At 43.6% G+C, this 24,453-nt stretch overlaps 1 protein-coding gene across 1 annotated transcript in view; it reads left to right on the top strand.

The window, feature by feature from the left end:
• The window catches only part of LOC115101181 (astrotactin-2-like), a 527,175-nt gene that overhangs the window by 183,067 nt on the left and 319,655 nt on the right, over nucleotides 1–24,453 (top strand). The window contains exons 6-7 of the mRNA XM_029620468.2: nucleotides 11,628–11,774; nucleotides 12,242–12,409. Coding sequence (XP_029476328.1) covers nucleotides 11,628–11,774; nucleotides 12,242–12,409 — 315 coding nt within the window. The remainder of the gene's footprint in view (nucleotides 1–11,627; nucleotides 11,775–12,241; nucleotides 12,410–24,453) is intronic.

The raw sequence follows: 24,453 nt of genomic DNA, 5'->3' as shown, positions 1-24,453 counted from the left end.
TCAGGTCTCATGTTTTGTTCAGTGTTCTCGTGTGCCCTTGCTTTGTTGTTTTGCTATGAAGACCTTGAGTAAATATTCTGGATTTACCCTTACAGCTGCTGCTGCACCTGTGGCGGTTTCTAACCCTCCCCTTCCTACCAGCTCATCGTCTTTCTCCCCCCGGGAGCCTCATCTCCCGGCACTGGAGCGCTATGAGGGGCATGCTGCGAGGTGTCGTGGGTTCCTGCTCCAATGTTCACTGGTCTTCGAACTGCAGGCATCAATGTTTCCCTGCAGTAGCGGGTTTTTTCTTTGTTGGGAAGAAGGATGTGGGATTACGTCCCTGTATCGATTACCAGTGTTTAAATAACATTACCATCAAGAACCGTTACCCCCTTCCTCTTATGTCATCAGCTTTTGAGAGACTCCAGGGAGCTACGGTTTCCTCTAAATTGGATTTACGGAATGCTTACAATCTGGTGCGCATCAGACGAATGAATGGAAGAGAGCGATCAACACTCCTAATGGACATTATGAGTACCTGGTCATGCCGTTTGTACTTACTAATGCTCCAGACGTTTTCTTGGTTAATGATGTGCTGCGTGACTTCCTTTTCAGTTAGTGTTTGTATACCTAGATGACATCCTCATCTTCTCCATGTCCATGGTTGAACATGTCCTCCAGGTTCTTCAAACACTCCTTGCTCATCACTTGTTCCTGAAGGCCGAAAACTGTGAGTTTCACGTTCCTCAGATCTCCTTCCTCGGGTACATCGTGTCACAGGGCTATGTACTGATGGACTCCCAAAAGGTAGGAGCCTTGGCAACTGGCCGTGACCCAGCACGGTCAAGCAAGTTCAGCTTTTTTGGGGTTTTGCTCATTTCTACAAGAGATTTGTGAGAAACTTTAGTGCTGTGACGGCGCCATTGACAATGCTCACCAAGGGCTCGGCTGGGCATGTATGCTGAGAAGGCATTCCAGGACGTGAAATGTCGGTTTTCTCCTGCACCCATTCTCGTTCATGCAGATCATTCTCTTCTCTTCGTGGTAAAGGTGGATGCGGAGAGAAACTATGGTGTCGGCAATCGGGAGCTTCTTGCGGTCAAACTGGCTTTGGAGGAGTGGCGGCACTGGTTGGAGGGCTCGGAACATCCCTTTACGGTTTGGACTGACCACAAGAACCTGGCCTACATCCAGGAGGCTAAATGCCTCAAACGCCGACAGGCTCGTAGGGCTCTCTTCTTCACTCGGTTCAGATTCATGTTATCTTACCGTCCGGGGTCAAAGAACGTGAAGCCGAATGCCCTTTCTCTCCAGTTCCACAGCTCCAGTGAGGATCGGCCGCTTGAATCCATCATCCCCAGGTCGCTCATCCTCGCGCCTGTTTCCTGGGGTATAGAGACTGTAGTGAGGGATGCGCAAGGTAGGGAGGCAGTTCCAGATGGCTGTCCACCTAACAGACTTTTTGTTCCTCTTGGGGCACGGTCCACTCACTCGTCGCGTCCCACCTCTCATTCGGGAGGGCAGCGAACATTAGAGTTTGAGGAGGAGGTTTTGGTGTGCCTCGGCGGAGGTGGACACTCAAACCTTTGTGGCTGCCTGTCCGACATGCGCCCGGAACAAGACTCCATGTCAGCAACCACTGGGGATTCATCAGACAACAACTTCTCGAACCTGGTCCCATCTCTCTATGGATTTCATAGAGAGATGGGGCCATCCTGGTCATTGCGGACCTCTTTTCCAAGATGGCATATTTCATTCCCCTGCCTAATCTTCCATCTGCACATGAGACTGCTCAGCTAGTCATTCAGCATGTTTTCCGCCTTCATGGACTTCCTCTGGACATAGTCATTGACCGAGGCCCCCAGTTTGCCTCCAGATTTTGGAGGGCATTCTGTACTCTTCTGGGGTCATCAACCAGTCTGTCCTCGGGTTATCACCCTCAGGCCAACGGTTAAACTGAGCAGGTGAACCAGGATCTGGAAACTGCCTTACGGTGCTGTGTGTACACCAACCCCGCCACTTGGAGTCAGCACCTCCCTTGGGTAGGGTATGCACACAACACTCTCGAATGTTCGTCCACTGTCCTGTCACCATTCCAGGTGTTGTACGGTTATCAGCCCACCCTCTTTCCAGATCAGGAGATTGAAGTGACGGTTCCTTCCGCTCAACGCCTCATCTCTCGTTGCCGCTGGACCTGGAAGAGGGCTCGGTCAGCACACTTGAGGTCCTCAGCTCGGGTTCAATGACAGGCCAACCATCATCGCCACCCGGGGCCCCTCCTGCATCCAGGCCAGATGGTCTGGTTGTCTACTAGGGATCTGTCTCTACATGTGGAATCTAGGAAGTTGGCTCCCTGGTACATTGGGCCATTCAAGGTTCAAGGTGGCCTGTCGTCTTCATCTTCCCCGGTCCATGAGGGTTCATCCCACCTTCCACATCTCCAGACTCAAGCCTGTGATGTTCAGTCCTCTGGTTCCGGCTACTCGGCCTCCACCTCGCATGATAGCGGGACAACCAGCCTACATGGTGTGATGCATCCTCTCCAGTCGTCAGTTCCGGTGAGGGACTCAGTATCCCGTGGACTGGGAGGGTTACGGGCCTGAGGAATGTTCCGGGGTTCCAGCCCGGGACATTTTGGACCCCAGAATCATTTTTATTTATTTATTTTATTTAACCTTTATTTAACCAGGTCGGCTAGTTGAGAACAAGTTCTCATTTGCAACTGCGACCTGGCCAAGATAAAGCGTAGCAATTTGACACATACAACAACAAAACATAGTCAATAGAACAAAAGAAAACAAAAAGTGTATATACAGTAAGTGCAACTGAGGTAAGTTAAGGAAATAAATAGGCCATGGTGGCGAAGAAATTACAATATAGCAATTAAACACTGGAATGGTAGATCGGAAGAAGATGAATGTGCAGGTAGAGATACTGGGGTGCAAAGGAGCAAAAGAAATAAAGAAATAAATACCAGTATGGGGATGAGGTAGGTAGATAGATGGACTGTTTACAGATGGGCTATGTACAGGTGCAGTGATCTGTAAGCTGATCTGACAGCTGGTGCTTAAAGCTAGTGAGGGAGATGTGAGTCTCCAGCTTCAGAGATTTTTGCAATTCGTTCCAGTCATGGGCAGCAGAAAACTGGAAGGAAAGACGCCCAAATGAGGAATTGGCTTTGGGGGTGACCAGTGAGATATAACTGCTGGAGTTCGTGCTACGAGTGGGTGCTGCTATGGTGACCAGTGAGCTGAGATAAGGCGGGGCTTTACCTAGCAGAGACTTGTAGATAACCTGTTGCCAGTGGGTTTGGTGACGAGTATGAAGCGTGGGCCAACCAACGAGAGTGTACAGGTCGCAATGGTGGGTAGTGTATGGGACTGCATCCAGTTTGTTGAGTAGAGTGTTGGAGAGATGACATCACCGAATACGAGAATCGGTAGGATGGTCAGTTTTACAAGGGTATGTTTGGCAGCATGAGTGAAGGATGCTTTGTTGCGATATAGATTTCATTTTGGATTGGAGATGCTTAATGTGAGTCTGGAAGGAGAGTTTGCAGTCTAACCAGACACCCAGGTATTTGTAGTTGTCCACTTATTCTAAGTCAGAGCCGTCCAGAGTAATGATGCTGGACGGGCGAGCAGGTGCGGGCAGTGATCGATTGAATAGCATGCATTTAGTTTTACTTGCGTTTAAGAGCAGTTGGAGGCCACAGAAGGAGAGTTGTATGGCATTGAGCAGAAAAGAGAGTCGACCCGAGAATTTAACCCTGTCAACAGGCCCTCCGATTTGACACACTGAACTCTATCAGAGAAGTAGTTGGTAAACCAGGCAAGGCAATCATTTGAGAATCCAAGGCTGCTGAGTCTGCCAATAAGAATGTTGTGATTGACAGAGACGAAAGCCTTGGCCAGGTCGATGAATATGGCTGCACAAGTAATGTCTCTTATCGATGGCGGTTATGAGGTCGTTTAGAATGTTGAGCATGGCTGAGGTGCACCCATGACCAGCTCTGAAACCAGATTGCATAGCGGAGAAGGTATGGTGCGATTCAAAATGGTCAGTTATCTGTTTGTTAACTTGGCTTTCGAAGACATTAGAAAGACAGGGTAGGATAGATATAGGTCTGTAGCAGGTTGGGTCGAGAGTGTCACCCCCTTTGAAGAGGGGGATGACCGCGGCAGCTTTCGAATCTTTGGGAATCTCAGACGATACGAAAGTGAGGTTGAACAGGCTAGTAATAGGGGTTGCAACAATTTCGGCAGATCATTTTAGAAAGAGGGGGTCCAGATTGTCTAGCCCGGCTGATTTGTAGGGGTCCAGATTTTGCAGCTCTTTCAGAACATCAGCTATCTGGATTTGGGTGAAGACGAAATGGTGGGGGCTTTGGCGGGGTGCTGTGGAGGGTGCCGGGCAGTTGAGCGGGGTACTGGTAGCCATGTGGAAAGCATGGCCAGCCGTAGAGCAATGCTTATTGAAATTCTCAATTATAGTGGATTTATGGATGGTGACAGTGTTTCCTAGCCTCAGAGCAGTGGGCAGCTGGGAGGAGGTACTCTTATTCTCCATGGACTTTACAGTGTCCCAGAACTTTTTTGAGTTAGTACTACAGGATGCAAATTTCTGTTTGAAAAAGCTTGCCTTAGCTTTTCTAACTGCCTGTGTATATTTGTTCCTAACTTCCCTGAAAAGTTGCATATCACGGGGGCTATTCGATGCTAATGCAGAATGCCACAGGATGTTTTTGTGCTGGTCAAGGGCAGACAGGTCTGGAGTGAACCAACCATATCTATTCCTAGTTCAAATTTTTTTGAGAGGGGCATGCTTGTTTAAGATGGTGAGGAATGCATTTTAAAGAATAGCCAGGCATCATCTACTGACGGGATGAGGTCAATGTCATTCCAGGATACCCCGGCCAGATCGATTAGAAAGGCCTGCTCGCAGAAGTGTTTCAGGGAGCGTTTGACAGTGATGAGGGGTGGTCGTTTGGTCGCAGACCCATTACGGATGCAGGCAATGAGGCAGTGATCGCTGAGATCTTGATTGAAAACAGCAGAGGTGTAGTATTTGGAGGGCGAGTTAGTTAGGTTGACATCTATGAGGGTGCCCGTGTTTACTGATTTGCGGTTGTACCTGGTAGGTACATTCGGGACTTCTGTCAGCGTTCAGCTACCCCACTGAAGCAGCCGTAGCCATTGAACAAGCAAAATCCTACCACCAGAGAATCTTTCACCATTGGGTGAACTCCAAATCTACTTTAAAAACAGGACAATTTAGTAACAGCAAAAATAACAGTGCAACTGCAAATAGGCTGACAGATCAATTGATTGTTTCTGACAGCGAAGGAGATGTTAAAATGCAATGCGACTGTTGGGGAGCGTGGCAGGGACTAAGTCGACTGAAGTAGAAATATATATATTTGGATTTGTTTGTGTAGCTGGAAGCAGTGAAGACGTTGTTATCCCCAGAGTGGTGTTAAGATGGATCTCTAGCACCATCATGACACTCAGCAAATGCATGAGCTGAAGAAAATAGAGTCTGAATGATAAGCAAGCTGAATAAGATGCCTTAATGGATGCCATGATTTAGTCTGCATAACCAAACTGCCATTTGATAGTATTGTGTGTCTGCCTTTGTGCCTGTGTGTGTGTTTGTGTTTTCGAATGTCCTTGTGAATGTGCACGCCTTTCTTTTTTGTATGTTTGTGAGTGTGTGCCTTTGCATTATAAGGAATGGACCATTTTCGTAGGGGTTGGTCCATTTTTCATTAGGTCAAATCAAACCTCAAAATCACTACAAGTTTGCATTTCTCACTGTGCAGGGAAATTCTCAGCAACAAAAGAGTGATCAAATTAAGATTGTTAATTATTATCCTTATAATTAGCAACGGTCATTGAAATTGTTAAAAGGTTTTAAAAACAATTATAATAAATACAACAGTTGGACAATGGATGCAGATACTCCAAACTTTTTGAATTTATAATTGATATTGATTTAATTATAGCACACAAAACATTTTACTGGCACAGACAAATAATTAATGGAGTTCAGGGATTTTGGTGGTATTTCAGGTATTCAATTTATTGTAAAATGTAATCTTTTTTATGCCATCATATATACATTTGTTTATTGTACCAGGTATTTGGTTTATATTTGTATGCAACATTTGATTAATACACCGTGCTATATTTGCATATATGAATGAACACATTTACATAAATGGGTGGAATAGGGCTGCAACCACCAAACACTTGCTGTCTACCTGCACACCTCATTAAATACTATTCTCTTGCGTAATTCAGCAAGTGTGTCAATAGCAGATTACACCTATCTATACATACATTGTTACATTGTTTGTGAGATCATTCATAATATAAGTGTTCATTTTTGGAGGTTGCTCTCATTTCAGAGCATCCAATTTGCAAATATTTCAACTGTAGTAAATGATTCCTTTTGAAATGAATACCCATCAAAATAAAGTTATCTTTCTTCTCTTTCTTGTGTTGTAAGTGACAAGATGATATGTTAAATACACGACAAAGCTTTAGCGTTCTTATAGATTCAATGGTAAGACAATGTATTCCATTGAGCCCATTTCAGCCATTACTGGAGTGTGTTTGACAGGTCATTAAAAACATTTCCGTGGTTGTTACGTTAATGGGGAAAAAGCGTCAGGCACAACCAAGAGTATGAAAGAGTCGCAGGCGTAACATGAAAGCAATCAATACAGCCACATTTAAGTGACAAGTGGATTCTGCACCACTCAAACACAGGAAATAGATGGCTGAAAAGTACCTCAGGTGGGTGGACCATGTGCGTTGCTAGTATTATGCCTGTAAGCTTATCTTAGCTGTTGGCTGCACTACAGACTTCTCTATAAAAGGACACTTGTTCAAATGCATTAGCTGGAGGCACACAAGTGTGAAGGGCAGACAGAGGGAGGGATTCGAGTCAGAGTGAAAGAGAGAGAGAGAGAGAGAGAGGGAGTTGATTGAGTGTGGTAGAAATTCAGATTGTTTGTGTGTGTGTGTGTACCTACTGTGCATGTGTGCATTTAGCATTGTGTAGTTATGTTTGCAGTTGGCTAGTGTGTATGTGTGTTTGCTTCCCTTTATGCCGTTTTGTGTGTGAATGAGTGTGTGTATGAGTGTGTGAGCGTCCATATATATGTTCCCAACTTATCATCCCTAGTGTGGATGTGTGGGCGTGTGGCCGTGTGTGTGCATCTGTTAGTGTACTTTGTGGGCTTTTACAGTAATTGAGGGCCTCCTCACAGACCTAATCATTCCTGAGTGTTCGCACAGATGAGATTAGTTGCCAGGGAGCTGTTGTCATAGACACCTACTGCTCCAGTCCGGCTGAGATGGCAGGGTCATTAGATACATCCAGATCTCTCAATTTCTGTCCCTCTCTCTCTCTCTCTCTCTCTCTCTTTCCCTCTTGTCCTGTTTCTCTGGCTCTCTTCGCACACACACACACACACACACGAGTCCTGTGAATTTAGGCAGTGGGGATCATTACTGTCCATCCACCCAAGTGATTGAAGTGGTTTTTTATCAGGCTCAGTCTAAGAGCCTCACAGCATCAGATCCATAGATCCCCCTTGTCTAACTTCTCCACTCCCCCACTGTACTGAGATTCTCATTAGTGGGTGTTCTGAATCATGTTTCACCTTACTTTCCCATATTTTCCTATGAAATTAAGGTGAAAATCTCCAGCACTTCCATAGCAACCATTCCCCCATTTGCTGGAAATAGCAGCTACTGTAATGTAACACAAGCACTGTATGAGCCATATGTGTAAGGATGTTTTCAGAAATGTGATTTCAGGAGTTGAAATTAGGTATATTTCAAGGTAACAAGCTATTCTTAAAGTGGTGTCATTACAAGTCATTGAGAAGCAAAGAGCATGCAGTCTCTGCCCTCACCTTGGTGACTGGTAAGATAGCACTTAGTATGACACCTACCTGCTAGGATAAATGTCACTCTATGGGAGATAGGAGCTCATTTCAGCTCCCTTTCTCCCCAATGTGGAGAGAAGTTTACAGAAACAAGCCATCTCTAACACTGTCAGAGGTGATGGTGTCATTTATCAGCGACACTAGATGTCGTACGGGTGGAAAGAGGCTGGGCCTTCTTAACTCATCTTTTATCATGGCAATGAATTGCCTCTGCTGGACTCCAGCCATTGTACTGTTCATAAATCAGTTTAGAAAGAACCCAGGATGGTTCAGAGCTCATGGCCAAAACTCCAATCAAAACACAACAACTCAACCTAACGTTGTACATCTACAGGAACCGGAAGCTAACGGGATTATCTGCTGTGCTTTTAGCTGCGGACCTGACATCCTTTCACTCCCTCCTCTCTACATTTTCCTCTTCTCTCTCTGCTGCTAAAGCCACTTTCTACCACTCTAAATTCCAAGCATCTGCCTCTAACCCTAGGAAGCTCTTTGCAACCTTCTCCTCCCTCCTGAATCCTCCTCCCCCTCCCCCCTCCTCCTCTCTGCAGATGACTTCGTCAACCATTTTGAAAAGAAGGTCGACGACATCCGATCCTCGTTTGCTAAGTCAAACGACACCGCTGGTTCTGCTCACACTGCCCTACCCTGTGCTCTGACCTCTTTCTCCCCTCTCTCTCAGATGAAATCTCGCGTCTTGTGACGGCCGGCCGCCCCTAAACCTGCCCGCTTGACCCTATCCCCTCCTCTCTTCTCCAGACCATTTCCGGAGACCTCCTCCCTTACCTCACCTCGCTCATCAACTCATCCCTGACCGCTGGCTCGTCCCTTCCGTCTTCAAGAGAGCGAGAGTTGCACCCCTTCTGAAAAACCTACACTCGATCCCTCCGATGTCAACAACTACAGACCAGTATCCCTTCTTTCTTTTCTCTCCAAAACTCTTGAACGTGCCGTCCTTGGCCAGCTCTCCCGCTATCTTTCTCAGAATGACCTTCTTGATCCAAATCAGTCAGGTTTCAAGACTAGTCATTCAACTGAGACTGCTCTTCTCTGTATCACGGAGGCGCTCCGCACTGCTAAAGCTAACTCTCTCTCCTCTGCTCTCATCCTTCTAGACCTATAAAACCTTCGATACTGTGAACCATCAGATCCTCCTCTCCACCCTCTCCGAGTTGGGCATCTCCGGCGCGGCCCACGCTGGATTGCGTCCTACCTGACAGGTACCAGGTGGCGTGGCGAGAATCCGTCTCCACACCACGTGCTCTCACCACTGGTGTCCCCCAGGGCTCTGTTCTAGGCCCTCTCCTATTCTCGCTATACACCAAGTCACTTGGCTCTGTCATAACCTCACATGGTCTCTCCTATCATTGCTATGCAGACGACACACAATTAATCTTCTCCTTTCCCCCTTCTGATGACCAGGTGGCGAATCGCATCTCTGCATGTCTGGCAGACATATCCGTGTGGATGACGGATCACCACCTCAAGCTGAACCTCGGCAAGACGGAGCTGCTCTTCCTCCCGGGGAAGGACTGCCCGTTCCATGATCTCGCCATCACGGTTGACAACTCCATTGTGTCCTCCTCCCAGAGCGCTAAGAACCTTGGCGTGATCCTGGACAACACCCTGTCGTTCTCAACTAACATCAAGGCGGTGGCCCGTTCCTGTAGGTTCATGCTCTACAACATCCGCAGAGTCGACCCTGCCTCACACAGGAAGCGGCGCAGGTCCTAATCCAGGCACTTGTCATCTCCCGTCTGGATTACTGCAACTCGCTGTTGGCTGGGCTCCCTGCCTGTGCCATTAAACCCTACAACTCATCCAGAACGCCGCAGCCCGTCTGGTGTTCAACCTTCCCAAGTTCTCTCACGTCACCCCGCTCCTCCGCTCCCTCCACTGGCTTCCAGTTGAAGCTCGCATCCGCTACAAGACCATGGTGCTTGCCTACGGAGCTGTGAGGGGAACGGCACCTCAGTACCTCAGGCTCTGATCAGGCCCTACACCCAAACAAGGGCACTGCGTTCATCCACCTCTGGCCTGCTCGCCTCCCTACCACTGAGGAAGTACAGTTCCCCGCTCAGCCCAGTCAAAACTGTTCGCTGCTCTGGCCCCCAATGGTGGAACAAACTCCCTCACGACGCCAGGACAGCGGAGTCAATCACCACCTTCCGGAGACACCTGAAACCCCACCTCTTTAAGGGAATACCTAGGATAGGATAAAGTAATCCCTCTCACCCCCTCCCCCTGAAAAGATTTAGATGCACTACTGTTCCACTGGAGGTCATAAGGTGAATGCACCAATTTGTAAGTCGCTCTGGATAAGAGCGTCTGCTAAATGACTTAAATGTAAATGTAAATGTAAACAAAGCTAGAATGAATCAAATCAAACTTTATTTGTCACATCACCGAACACAACAGGTGTAGACTTTACCGTGAAATGCTTACTTACATGCCCTTAAACAACAGTGTAGTTCATGAAGAGTTAAGAAAATATTTACCAAGTAGAATAAAATAAAAAGTTATAATAAAAAGTAATACAATAAGAATAACAATAACGAGGCTATATACATGGGGCACCGGTACCGAGTCAGTGTGCAGGGCTTCAGGTTAATTGAGGTAATTTGTACATGTAGGTGGGGGTGAAGTGACTATGCATAGATAATAAACAGCGAGTAGCAGCAGTGTACAAAAGGGATGGGGGAGGGGTCAATGTAAATTATCCGGTGGCGATTTTATTAATTGTTCTGCTGTCTTATGGCTTGGGGGTAGAAGCTGTTGAGGAGCCTTTTGGTCCTAGACTTGGCGCCCCGGTACCACTTGTCGTGCGGGTGACCGGAGTCTCTGACAATTTTATGTTCTTTTCTCTGACACCGCCTATTATATAGGTCAAATCAAATCAAATTTTATTTGTCACATACACATGGTTAGCAGATGTTAATGCGAGTGTTGCGAAATGCTTGTGCTTCTAGTTCCGACAATGCAGTAATAACCAACAAGTAATCTAGCTAACAATTCAAAAACTACTACCTTATAGACACAAGTGTAAGGGGATAAAGAATATGTACATAAAGATATATGAATGAGTGATGGTACAGAGCGGCATGGGCAAGATACAGTAGATGGTATTGAGTGCAGTATATACATATGAGATGAGTATGTAGACAAGTGGCACAGTTAAAAGTGGCTAGTGATACATGTATTACATAAAGATGCAGTAGATGATATAGAGTACAGTATATACATATACATATGAGATGAATAATGTAGGGTATGTAAACATTATATTAGGTAGCATTGTTTAAAGTGGCTAGTGATATATTTTACATCATTTCCTATCAATTCCCTGGATGGCAGGAAGCTTGGCCCCAGTGATGTACTGGGGGCCGTACGCACTACCCTCTGCAGCGTCCAGCGTTTGTGTAACAAAGTACATTTTTGGTGTTAAGAAGATTGTGTGTGAAAGTAAACTGTTTGATAGTTTTAGTCCAACTACAGCGGTTTTGACATGTTGGTGATCCTTTTAAACCACGGTGCAGATTAAAGAGGCATTTTCAGAAAAGAGAAGCCTTCATGTTCCAATTTTTTGTGTGCGTTTGAGTACATTTCTTGTTGTGTCTTAACAGCTGAAGTCGTATTTTGCATGTTTTCTCTGCATTTTCCCTGAGTTTTTTCCCCCTGCCCTCAGGTTGTCCACACAGTCCGATGAACAAAGCCACTCTGACGTTGATCACCATCACTACGTGTGTCCTGGCTGTGGTTTATGGCACACAGCTCTCCTGCTCTCTCACTGTCAAGGTCACTCTCCACGTGCCTGAACACTTTGTCGCCGACGGTCAGTATCCCCCATCAACTCTCTCTCTCGCTCTCTCATAAACATGCCCACTGTGTCAAAACTACATCAGGGAATACATGCTGACAGACTAAGCAAATATACTAGATAGTCTACAGTGGAAGTAGCATCAATACCTTCATTAAGGATGCTAATTGTGCTGTAGATACATTTCAATGAAAATGTTATCTTCAAAAGACGAGACTTATAATATTGATATTTTTTTAAGGCTCATTATTTTCAAATTGTAACTAATGCATAATTGAATATCCAGTTCTATGGTATATCCAGCTACTGTAGTAAGAAGAGAACAGCCAGGTTGTTAGCAGTATAAAAATCTTCACTCTAATAAACCTGGATATGTTACACTGAGCAGTGAATGATGGATGATCCTGTAGTACTTCACACTACATGATCTGCTGAGATAAATGCGATGAGTAAACGTGTGTTCTGTTCTCTTTTGGTTCCAGGAAGCAGTTTTGTGGTGAGCATGGGCAGCTTCCTGGATGTGTCTAACTGGCTGAACCCTGCCAAACTGACCCTTTACTACCAGACGAACTCCTCCACCCAGTGGGTCAGAGACTACTGTGGCCAGAGGACCACTGAGCCCTGCGAACAGCTGTGTGACCAAGAGACAGGTTAGTGACACACACACACAGAGAGAGAGAGCCACGTATATGTCCCTGCTGCAATCCCCAGACAGTTCCCTTGGAACAGAACATTGTCTCAAGATTCGGTGGTATATAACAGGGCTGGACTGAGGGTTACCCATTGATGGGATCTCTTCGGCAAATACATTTATTTGCTCTTGACCTTCAGTGCTAATCTCAGGCTCTGGGTCTCATTCAACCCCTGCCAGCCCCTGTTAAGAATCAAACAGATAAGGGGTGGCCAATGTCACAGAGTACTGTGTGGAGAATATTACCCTCCTCTTCACATCATCTCAATGTGCTTTTAGCACAGCTTCGGGCTTGACATTTAGACTTGCTGTCTGGTAGCTTTGATACTCCCTATCGCCGACCCCTTTCTTTTCACACCAATACTGAAGTCTATAGACTTTTAAACAACTTTCCTTCAACCTTAAATGTCTCAAAGGAGCCACCTGAGACCCTAAAAGGTGTTGTCAGACGTGAGTTATTATGAAGGATGATGAATTAGCGCTGCGGCTAAGCTAAGTAAACAGTAAAGGTTAATAAAAGTGAAGGTGAGGCAAGGAAATGGGGTGTCACACTCCACTGGTTTATGCTGCGTTCGCGGAAACCCTGGAACTCTGCTGAAATCTATAGAATAGGGCTATTGAATGCTGCATCAGGGATATCAGAGGAATATCTGGGGGGTCTAGGAGGGCAAGTGGTCTCTTTGCGAGATGGCAGGGGTTCAAGAATGTTTGCAATAATGGTTTGAGACTAGACGGGAATGGTGATGTCATTTTTATGGCGGTTTGACTTGAAGTTCCTGTTTGATTATAATTAGGGCCTAGAGTTTTTCCTGGCATCTTGACAGGATCGGGAAAAACAGGGCCCTAGTAATAACTATAACTTAACTATAAACTCACCTTGCACGGTTGCATGAACTATATTTCTGGTGCCGTAGGAACAAGTTAGCATCGAGAGCCGTTCAACATTACTATCCATTGTGTGTTTAAACTACTTGACACCTCCACCGTCGAAACAATCATTTGCCGTTTTTCAATGGATAAATGTCTGTGAAGAAAAACACACATATTTAGCATAACCACTCCATCACTCACTCACACAGCCAACCGCACATGGGGCAGATGCCTGGCCAACTGTAGTAGGATTCTAATTTGAACAATTGCTCTCCCTTATTAAATCATTCAACATGGGCCACTGTGGTCCAACCTAATGGCTCATGCTCCTGTATTTATGGGCTTTAATCGCCATCAGCCAACAAAAAGGTAGAAGACCCCGTAATGAATATTAGAGTCAATAGGTTGGAACGCTATCAAAGCCCTATCCCTCACTAGTTAGAGTCATGGTGCAGAATCACAGATCTGCCAGATGTGTTTTGTTGATTCGTTCCTCTATTTTTCTTCATCAATTACCCCCACTTAGTGACTAGTGTGTGTTGATGGGCCAGTGTCATGTAAATGTGAAGTGTTACTTTAGTTTTTAAATCTAGTTCTCACAGAGTGAGCAGAGAGAGGCTTTGCATTGTCCAAGCCCCTGTAGTATAGAAACTCAGCCAGGTAGACAAATCTTCTCACCGGGGTGGAAAACCATCACTTCAGAACCATCACTTTGTGTTATAATCATCAATCTGGATGCTGTGTCTCGGAAAGGAAGTTGTCTGATATCAGATTAAGGAGGACATATTCCACCACAGGCCTGTGGAGTCCTGGGTGGGGGGCCTAACCAACATGTAGGTGGGTTATAAGAGGATGTTTGTAACAGTCTGTCAGCACCTGGTCCATGGGGGGCCGGTCTGTAGGATATTGTTGTCTGGAGCATCAGTAAACCAGATGATTGAAGTCTGATGTCTGGTTGAAGTTGTAAAGACCTTCAGTCAAAACAGGCTTAAAGTGATCTTTCTCTTTATATTAAAGAACGACATCTGAGGAAATGAAGTTGAACATCTTGTTCTGTTCCACAGTGTATTTGAAACCACGTGAAACACACAACACAAAAGCAGTTTAGTACTAAGTTTTCATTAAGCTATTCCTCAAATGAACTTTTTTATGCTGACCCAGTCCACAATTATTATATGTATATATGTTTTATTTTAAATAAGACCGTAAAAGTCCAGATGGTGGAACATGTTCTGTCCCCTGGGTGGGATACTTCCCCCTGTCATAATGTAGTAGAGCCAGTCTAAGCTTATTAAAATGAATTACATGCCATATTGTATGTGCAATTTATATCACCCCAGACAAGGGCATGTTGAGGGCTGATGCATAATGGAATATAGTAGGAGGCCACTCAACATGCCAGACATGAACTGATGAACTTAACACTGGCAGCACCCTCTATCTGTGTCAGTTGGTAAGAAGGCCAACTGTTTTATTCAGATCTGGACCGGCAAATCACTATACTATGTCCTGCACATACAGTGCCATCAGAAAGTATTCATACTTTTGTTGTGTTACAGCCTGAATTAAAAAATGGATGAAATATTTTAAAATATCTAACACACAATACCCCATAATGACAAAGTGAAAACATGTTTTTAGAAATGTTAGCAGACTTATAGAAAATGAAATACAGAAATATGTCTACTTGACATAACTAACCACACAAGTCTCTAAGAGCTTTGCAGACATGGATTGTACAATATTTCTTTATCATTAAAAACAATTCTTCAAGCTCTGTCAATTTGGTTGTTGATCATTCCTAGACAACCATTTTCAAGTCTCAAATCTTACCATAGATTTTCAAGTCAATTTAAGCTCAACTAAGCCACTCAGGAACATTCAATGTCCTCTTGGTAAGCAACTCCAGTGTATATTTGGCCTTGTTTTTTAGGTTATTGTCCTGTTGAAAGGTGAATTCATCTCCCAGTATCTGGTGGAAAGCAGACTGAACCAGGTTTTTCTCTAGGATTTTGCCTGTGATTAGGTCCATTGCAGTTATATCAGTCCTTCACGATTACAAGCACTCACATAACATGCTGCAGCCACCACTATGATTGGAAATATGGAGAGTGGTACTCAGTAATTTGTTGTATTGGATTTTCCCCAAACATAACAAAAAGTGAATTGCGTTGCCACATTTTTTGCAATATTACTTTAGTGCCATGTTACAAACACAATGTATATTTTGGAATATTTGCTATTTTGTACAGGCTTCTTTCTTTTCAATCAATTAGGTTAGTATTGTGGAGTAACTACAATGTTGTTGATCCATCCTCAGTTTTCTTCTATCACAGCCATTAAACTCTGTAACTGTTTAAAGACCATGCATCTTATGTGACTTGTTAAGCAAATATTTACTCCTGAACTTATTTAGCCTTGCCATAACTAATGGGTTGAATGCTTATTGACTCAAGACATTTCAGCTTTTCATTTTCTATTCATTAGTAAAAATGTCTGAAAACATAGTTTCACTTTGAGATTATGGGATATTGTGTGTAGGCCAGTGACACAAAAACTTTTTGCCATTTTAAATGCAGGCTGTAACACAACAAAATGTGGAAAAAGTGAAGGGGTGTGAATACTTATTGAAGGCACTGTACAGTACCTAAATTACTATTCTGCTAAATTGGGAAACATACTGTAGACATATTTTAAAGGTTAGTATTTTAGACAATTACTTTTTGAGATAATCTGAACTATAATCTGAACTGTATGTGATGTTCTTGGCATGCTGTTTTCTTGTGCTGTTATTGATAATATGGTTATGAAATGTTAGCTTTCCATTTCCCGTATGATGTTCTATTACCCAGACATTCAGCCTACCGAAATAGCATGCTTCAATTTATCTGCTGTTTTTCCTCTGCAATTTACAAGCCAATGTTTTTACTATGGTTAGGTACACTGCACAGAGCATTTTCTCTTGCTCGCTCTCACTCTCTTTCTCTCGCTCTCTCCCTCAAAAGGAAAAGGACTGTTCGAGTCAGTAATTGGCAACAAATGCACTGTCTCTTTGGAGGCTTCTCATCTCTTCCTAGAGGGAATTTAAAGTCGTTCCTCAAAAGAGCACATTCTCATGTTTTCATCTGCGTCATCCAGCGCACAAGTAGACCCAGCAGAGAGGAAATGGAGACACACTTTCTTTATGCTGTTTTGCTCTCAAAGTGTGTCTTTGTTCCGCTCGTCTGGGCCTAGAACCTGGATGACGTTCTGTGTGTGTGTGTCTGTGAGAGTGTGTCCACAAAAGCGTAATTGTGGCACAGAGAAGGAAGGGGAGAAAATGGAGATGGGAGAAAGAGAAGGAGATGTGTTGACAATTGAAATGATAGCTTTCAGCCAGCTAGCCCCCTTTTTGATACACAAGCAGCCGAGCATGTGTGAGAGAGAACTCTGAGGATATATACAGTACCAGTAAAAAGTTTGGACACACCTACTCATTCCAGCATTTTCCTTTATTTGTACTATTTTCTACATTGTAGATTAGTAGTGAAGACATCAAAACAATGAAATAACACATATGGAATCATGTAGTAACCAAAAAAGTGTTAAACAAATTTAAATATATTTTATATTTGGGATTCTTCAAAGTAGCCAGCCTTTGCCTTGATGACAGCTATGCACACTCTTGGCATTCTCTCACCCATCTTTATGAGGTAGTCACCTGGAATGCATTTAAATGAACAGGGGTGCCATGATAAAAGTACAGTTGAGGAATTGCTTTCCTTCTTAATGCGTTTGAGCCAATCAGTTGTGTTGTGACAAGGTAGGCATGGTATACAGGTGTGCCATAAAATACCAAATCCATATTATAGCAAGAACAGCTCAAGTAAGCAAAGACAAACGGCAGTCCATCATTACTTTAAGACATGAAGGTCAGTCAGTGCGGAATATTTCAAGAACCATCAAGTGCTATGATGAAATTGGCTCTCATGAGGACCGCCACGGGAAAGGAAGGCCAAGAGTTACCTCTGCTGCAGAGGATAACTTCATTAGAGTAAACTGTACCTCAGATTGCAGCCCAAATAAATGCTTCACAGAGTTCAAGTAACAGACAAATCTCAACATCAACTGTTCAAAGGAGACTGCGAGAATCGTCTATGCAATTATCTTGTGCCTCCTAAATCACAGTCTTATCTTAACAAAACATACTTTCATAATTTGTCATATGCAATGTAGAGGATGGAGACGTTGTACATGTAGTGTATATACTTTCCAAGTTACAGTATTTATTTTATAACACTTTTAATGACATCACAAAATAAAAACCAATATGACATTCGTTTTCTATAGCTCACCACTGACCATTCCCCACGTTCTTATGTTAACAATATTGTTCCAGTATTCGCTTTAGAACGTGTTAGAGTTTCGGCGGGAAACCTCTGTTGTAGACAAAGCACATTTCTTTGTGAAATTTGGAGTGGGATGTTCTCCCTCCTTCAATTTACAACAGGGTGTGAACTGTCAACCCCCCAGCAGCTCCCTCCTCCCCTCTGTGGGTGAGAGAGGGTCTGGTTACTGTCATCCATTGTGTCACAAATCCCCCCGAAGATGGTGCCTCTCCCTGTTCGGGCGGCGCTCGGCGGTCGTCGTCGCCGGCCTACTAGCTAAAGTGAAATTTTGTTTTACAAATTAGTCAAAAATGAAAAGCTGAAATGTCTGTCAATAAGTATTCAACCCCTTTGTTATGGCAGGCCTAAATAGGTTCAGGAGTAAACATTTACTTAGCAAGTAACATAAGAAGTTGCATGGGCTCACTTTGTGTGCAATAATTTTTTCAGGACTGCCTCATCTCTGTACCCCAGACATACTGTACAATAATCTGTAAACTCCCTCAGTTAAGGAGTGAATTTCAAACACAGATTCAACCACAAAGACCAGGGAGGTTTTCTAATGCCTCGCGAAGAAGGGCACTTATTGGTACATGGGTAAAAATACAAAAAGCAGACATTGAAAATTCTTTTGAGCATGGTGAAGTTCTTAATAACCCTTTGGATGGTGTATCAATACACCCAGCCACTAGAAAGATACAGGGGTCTTTCCTAAATCAGTTGCCGGCGAGTGGAAACTGCTCAGGGACTTGCCATGAGGTCAGTGGTGACAATGAAACACTTATTGAGACAGGAGAAAACTGATGATGGATCCAATAATGTTGTAGTTACTCCACAATACTAACCTAATTGACAGAGTGAAAAGAAGGGAGCCTGTACACAATAAAAATATTCCAAAACATGCATCCTGTTTGTAACAAGTTGATAAAGTAATAGTGCAAAAAAAAAATTGCCCCGAGTACAAAGTGTTATGTTTGGGGCAAATCCAATACAACACATTACTGAGTACAACTCTCCTTATTTTCAAGCATAATGGTGGCTTCACCATGTTATGGGTATGCTTGCAAGTTTTTCAGGATATAAATAAATGATTGTGAGCTAAGCACAAGCAAAATCCTAGAGGAAAACCTGGTTCAGTGTGCTTTCCACCGGACACTGGGAGATTAATTCACCTTTCACCAGGACAATAACCTAAAACACGAGGCCAAATCTACAATGGAGTTTCTTACCAAGAAGACAGTGAATGTTCCTGAGTGGCCGAGTTACAGATGACTTAAATATACTTGAAAATCTGTCAAGACCTGAAAATTGTTGTCTAGCAATGATCAACAACCAATTTGATAGAGCTTGAATAATTTTGAAAATAATAATGGGCAAATGTTGAATAATCCAGGTGTGCAAAGCTCTTAGAGGCTTACCCAGAAAGACTCACAGCTGTAGTTGCTGCCAAAGGTGCTGCTACAAAGTTTTGACTCTGGTGTGAATATTTCATTTTCTATAAATTTGCAAAAATGTCGAAACATGTTATAAACTTCATCATTGTGGGGTATTGTGTGTAGATGTGTGAGCAAAACATATATTTAATCCATTTGGAATTCAGGCTGCAACATAACAAAATGTGAAATAATCAAGGGGTATGAATACATTCTGAAGGCACCGTGGGTTATAAACGGACTAACATTCAAATGGAGTTGATGACAACGCAATACGTAAAAGACCTTAAATGTACAACTTGAAGCAACCACATATTTAGCCATGGAGTACCTTCTGATTGGTCAGTGAGGGGACAAGCCTCGACACTCCCACAACGTATTTATCCAGCCCTTTCGCAAAACACCTCCAGCTACGGTGCCCATAATTCCGTTTGTGAAAATAGGAAAAATATTTCTGACAACCCCGAACCTATAATGCTAAGGTTTACCATTGCTTCAGGTTTGTCAAAATAGAGCCCCCTTGGTCTTTGTACAAAGTCTTACTTCAATGTTCACTTGCTAAACACCTGCCTTCATCCACCTACAGTACCACTCCTTCCATAACGTAAAAATGCACACTACACTAAACCAAAAAAAGTACCCCCAACCCTATCCTCAACATCATTTGTGCTCACTCATTTTCTTGCCAACTTGTCTTTACTGGCTCACGGTAAGGTCTGGGAAAAAATCGGTGCAATGTGCAGTGTTGTAAACTAACCACTGCTGGAGAAAGAGGAGCGCCAGATAAGCAAGCTGTCATGGAAAAAAAAGAAAGCGAGCAAGCGGATCTAAATTAATTTCCTGCCCCTGTGAACTTGCCTCTGCACCGAATGAAAGTCAAATGCCTGAGAGGGAGATAAAGCTCAGAGACTTTGAAGGAAGCAAACAAACGCCACGTGATAACACATCTATTATGAAAACACTACGCAGCGGCATTATCTGCGGCGGTGGTTCCAAACGCATGCCTCAAAGCAAAAGTCAATATTTGTGGTGATGAGGCTTCAATGAAAACCTGATAAGAGAGGGCCAGTGTTTGGACTTCTCAAATGCAGTTAGAAATTACTGTTTTAATGATGCATTACATTGTAGTTTCCCTCCTTTTAACATGGTGATGTGCAAGTCTAATTTTGTCAATCAGAATTGAGTGGAATAACTTGTCACGTCAATCAACAAACAACTAAAGTCCTTTCAAAATGCTTTATTTACCCAACACGGGGTGCAAGTGGCAATTAGAAGGATACTCCTATGCACCTGGTTAAATAAAGATGAAATAAAAAAAAATATAAAAATAAACCTACAAGAACACACATTTCACTTTACATCCCCTCTCAGTGTTATCACCAGCAAGGCCAGCTGCAGTCGTTTTACTCAGGTACCTCGAACACTGTCTCTGTCTCACTCCACCACCCCCTACTGCCATCCAGCTTACCATCACGGTCATTAACACGACATTGTGTCACCCTGGCTTGTTAAACAATCTCCTGGCCTGCTCCTCTTCCTTAATTCTCCTCCTCCTCCGTGCCTTAACTATCATCCTCCTCTCATGTGAGGTATCACAGTGGAAGTCAATGGATGAAGGACCTCCACTGGCCCCGTGTATACTGATCTCTCCTTGAGCCCCAGTGGTGTGTGAATGGGTTTGGGCCGGAGCCAGCTCAATCACACACAGGCACCTGTACACACACACAAAGGCATACGCACGCGTACCCACCTACCCACCCACCCACCCACACAGTCAAACACACACGCTCCCACCGGCTTATCAGCAAGGCCACAACACCTCCTCTTCCAGCCATCGGCCATGTTAGCACATCTGAGCACGGGGAGGATACATGGGAAATAACACGATCACTCTCGCTCACGACTTCATATAAAGCCAAGCCCAACCTCCTTTCCGCCCTTCGTTTTCTCCCCGCCAATAATGAATTCTCCCAGGTTCCTACCGCAACTAATAGGTGCTGAAATGTCTGGGTTGTTCCGGCTTTATCAGCCCTATTTATCCAACCCACCACCCCACCTGCCCTCCCAGGACATGGTGTCGATGATGAATCTCCTCAAGGTCCCGAAACAGAATTGCTTCCCCCTGGAATGGTGTAACAGTAGAAATATGCATCAAGACAACAATATCTCTTTCCCCTGCCCATGCTGTGAACCTTGAAATGTGAAAATTGCCCACATGGCCTGTGCAAGATAGGAATAGCATTCTAATGAAACGTGTCATTAATCACTTCAGGTCGGCTGCAGGGAAAGAGGAGGAGGGAGATGATTAGTTACTGGTTTCAAGTGAACGCTCTCACTTCCTTTTTTTTCTCATTTTGGCTTTAATTTAGAAAACAAGAAAAGAGGAAACAAGAAATGTGCTGATGATGAGGGATTTTTGTTGCCAATAGCGTTTGTAAAATGGTTTGTTGTGAAGATTTTTGTTTAGAGGTTTGGTGTGGGAGATTAAATGAGCGAGTGAGAAATGGGTGTGCGTGTGTGCATGTGTGAGAGATAGCAAGAGATCCAGTGAGAGAGCGATGCAGGAGCGATGTTTGTTTAACAGCAAGGGGTGGCTGAATTGGCGAGAAAGTGGAATGTGTGAAGATGAAGGCCTATTCTGGCTGAGAGGGCTGATTTGACTATCTGCTGTTTGGTTAACAGGAGCTGGGAGCTGTAAGTAGCAAGGAGTTTCTGAGCTGTTAGCTGTAGGAAGGATAGCATCATCTCTTTCCTCTCCATGGTGCACCATCTTACAATAAAATCAACTGGTATTGTTACTAAAAAAGCAGTGTTTCTATTAGTTTGACTTTTATGACTCGATGCCAACATCGATAAAAAAGGGCATTCGTCATAAATACAAACTTTGAAGTGGTATTTCATTTAGCTCATTTAGAGAAATAATTGTGAAATGCGAGAGATAATTGCTTTCAATTTCCCTTTCATCAGGTAGCACATTCACACATTGTTAAGGCAGTAGCTGTTCCCTGCTAGCCGGTGTGCTATGTCCCCGGCTCATAAACTCACTTAATTAATTATTAAGGACTTGGTGATAAAATGTGAATTGCATTTCATGACTCCGGTTAATATGTTTCTTCCAATGTTATGCCCCTCTGAGGGACCATAGGGACCAGTCAACAGGAGGGTTACTCTGTGCAATGCTAATGTTATGGCCGACTCTAACCCACAATGACTATGCATTTTATAAGCTTTTCACACTAGTGGCGCTAATGGGGCAATGCATTTGAACCCTGCACAAAGCTCCATAAATGCAGTTTGACCATGTAAAATCAATGGTGACCATGAATTCATTGATCTGTGAATTTAGTTGTGAAGGGAATAGCTGGTCTGTAAAGGGCTTTGAACAGCAAACGTGAATGCTCAGGTCAATACATTGTTTTATGCTGATAGGACTAATAGGATCAAAACTCTTTTGATTATGGAGAGAAAGTTTGAGTTCACATTCTTGTTATGCTTCTGTAGATACCGGCAGTGCCATAAATACATATCATATTCCCAGTTGATGTGTGACTAATCATTTTTCACTTGTCTTGTTGCATACAGTTGACTAATGTGTGGCAATAATGGCTAAAGACTCAATCTTCCATAGTTCCGATTGTTTCAAACAACCAAGTTGAGTATTTTAGCCCTCAGTTGGCTCACTGTCCCTTATGAAAGTAACGTAAGAAATGCTTCATTTAGACAAACTAGCTGGAAATGAAACGTCAAGCTATATGAGTTGTTGGCATGAATTCCAATGTTTGTCCCAAGTGGGAATGCAGACGGCTGAATAATTACTGTCATATTCCAGATGGACTGGGCAATCCAATGCTGTTTGGGCATGAACCCATGCTGTTTACAATTTACTTCTGAAATGTTTTAGTTTCATAACCTGATATCACTTTTGATCGAATTCCTTGCAGGTGTATTTCCAATGTTGTTGCACCAATGCAATATGGCACACACCAAGTCACTGCTATCCTGAAAAACAACCATTAATAAGCTACTGAGTAAGAACTGTTGTTTAGTCTTCTGTTTTAGTCGGACTACCATTTGAACATTGCCATACAACTTAGATGAGGTTAATGAAGAAAAAAGTATTGAATAAGGGAAATTGTCGTGAATATCCCGTATTAATTTCAACAAGTAAGAGGTGAAGCAGCGATAATGCCTGCATTTTTTCCTCTCTCCGCTGCTCAAAATGTTCCATAGGCACATAGAAAACAATTTATATCTGTAAGGACGGAGGAGCGTTCACAAACACAATGTTCTGCAGTCAACTCACGGCTGGGTCGGGGTGAGAGGTAAACCACAGAGCAGCGATAATGCCTTCATGGCAGGAGACACAGAGGGAGCTTTCCCCTCATTCAATGTTTGCTTTTTCTATTTGTTTTTTGTGTTTTATGAATCTGCCGCCTCATATCTTCTGACAGATCATAAATCAGCACCCTGAGGCATGGGCGGAAAACCCCTGGCGCTTTGACACTGCTTTGATTCTGTATGGATTAAAAACATGGAGGGTGGGAAATGAAAAGGGGGGGGGGGAAGAGAATACAATGAATATAATTAGCCTGTTACTTCTTTGTTTTCTGTTGTTGAGTTTTGTAGATACAGTGTTTGCGGATTTATACTTTATGCTTCACACCTTTGCTTTCTTTGTGTCATAACTTATCGTTGCACTGTTTATGTTATTTAAATATACCACCCCCTTATCCTTGGCATATACACTGAGTGTACAAAACATTAGGAACACCTTTCTAATGTTGAGTTGCACCCCTTTTGGCCCTCAGAACGGCCTCAATTCATTGGGGCTTGGACTCTATAAGATGTTGAAAACATTCCACGGGGCTGTTGGCCCATTTTTGACTCCAATGCTCCCACAGTTGTGTCAAGTTGGCTGGATGTCCTTTGGGTTGTGGACCAATCTTGATACACACAGGTGAACTGTTGAGTGTGAAAAACCTGTGCGTCTGGCACCTACTACCATACCTCGTTCAAAGGCATTTAAATATTGTGTCTTGCCCAATCACCCTCTGAAGGACACACATTCATAATCCATGTCTCAATTGTCTCAAGGCTTAAACATCCTTCTTTAACCTGACTCCTCCCCTTCATCTACACTGATTGAAGTGGATTTAACAAGTGACATCAATAAGGGATCATAGTTTTCACCTGGATTCACCTGGTCAGTCTATGTCATTGAATCTATGTTGACAAAGGCTCTGTTGTCACCATATCAATGCTTTTGTCATAACATACAAGCTACACATTGAATGGTTTCTTTCTGCCTTTGAAAATGTCGGGTCAAAAGTTAA

This window comes from Oncorhynchus nerka, linkage group LG19 (genome assembly GCF_034236695.1).
Source record: "Oncorhynchus nerka isolate Pitt River linkage group LG19, Oner_Uvic_2.0, whole genome shotgun sequence".
Taxonomy (NCBI): domain Eukaryota; kingdom Metazoa; phylum Chordata; class Actinopteri; order Salmoniformes; family Salmonidae; genus Oncorhynchus; species Oncorhynchus nerka.
Note: the sequence above shows the minus strand (reverse complement) of the source record. Positions and strands in the feature narration are given on the sequence as shown.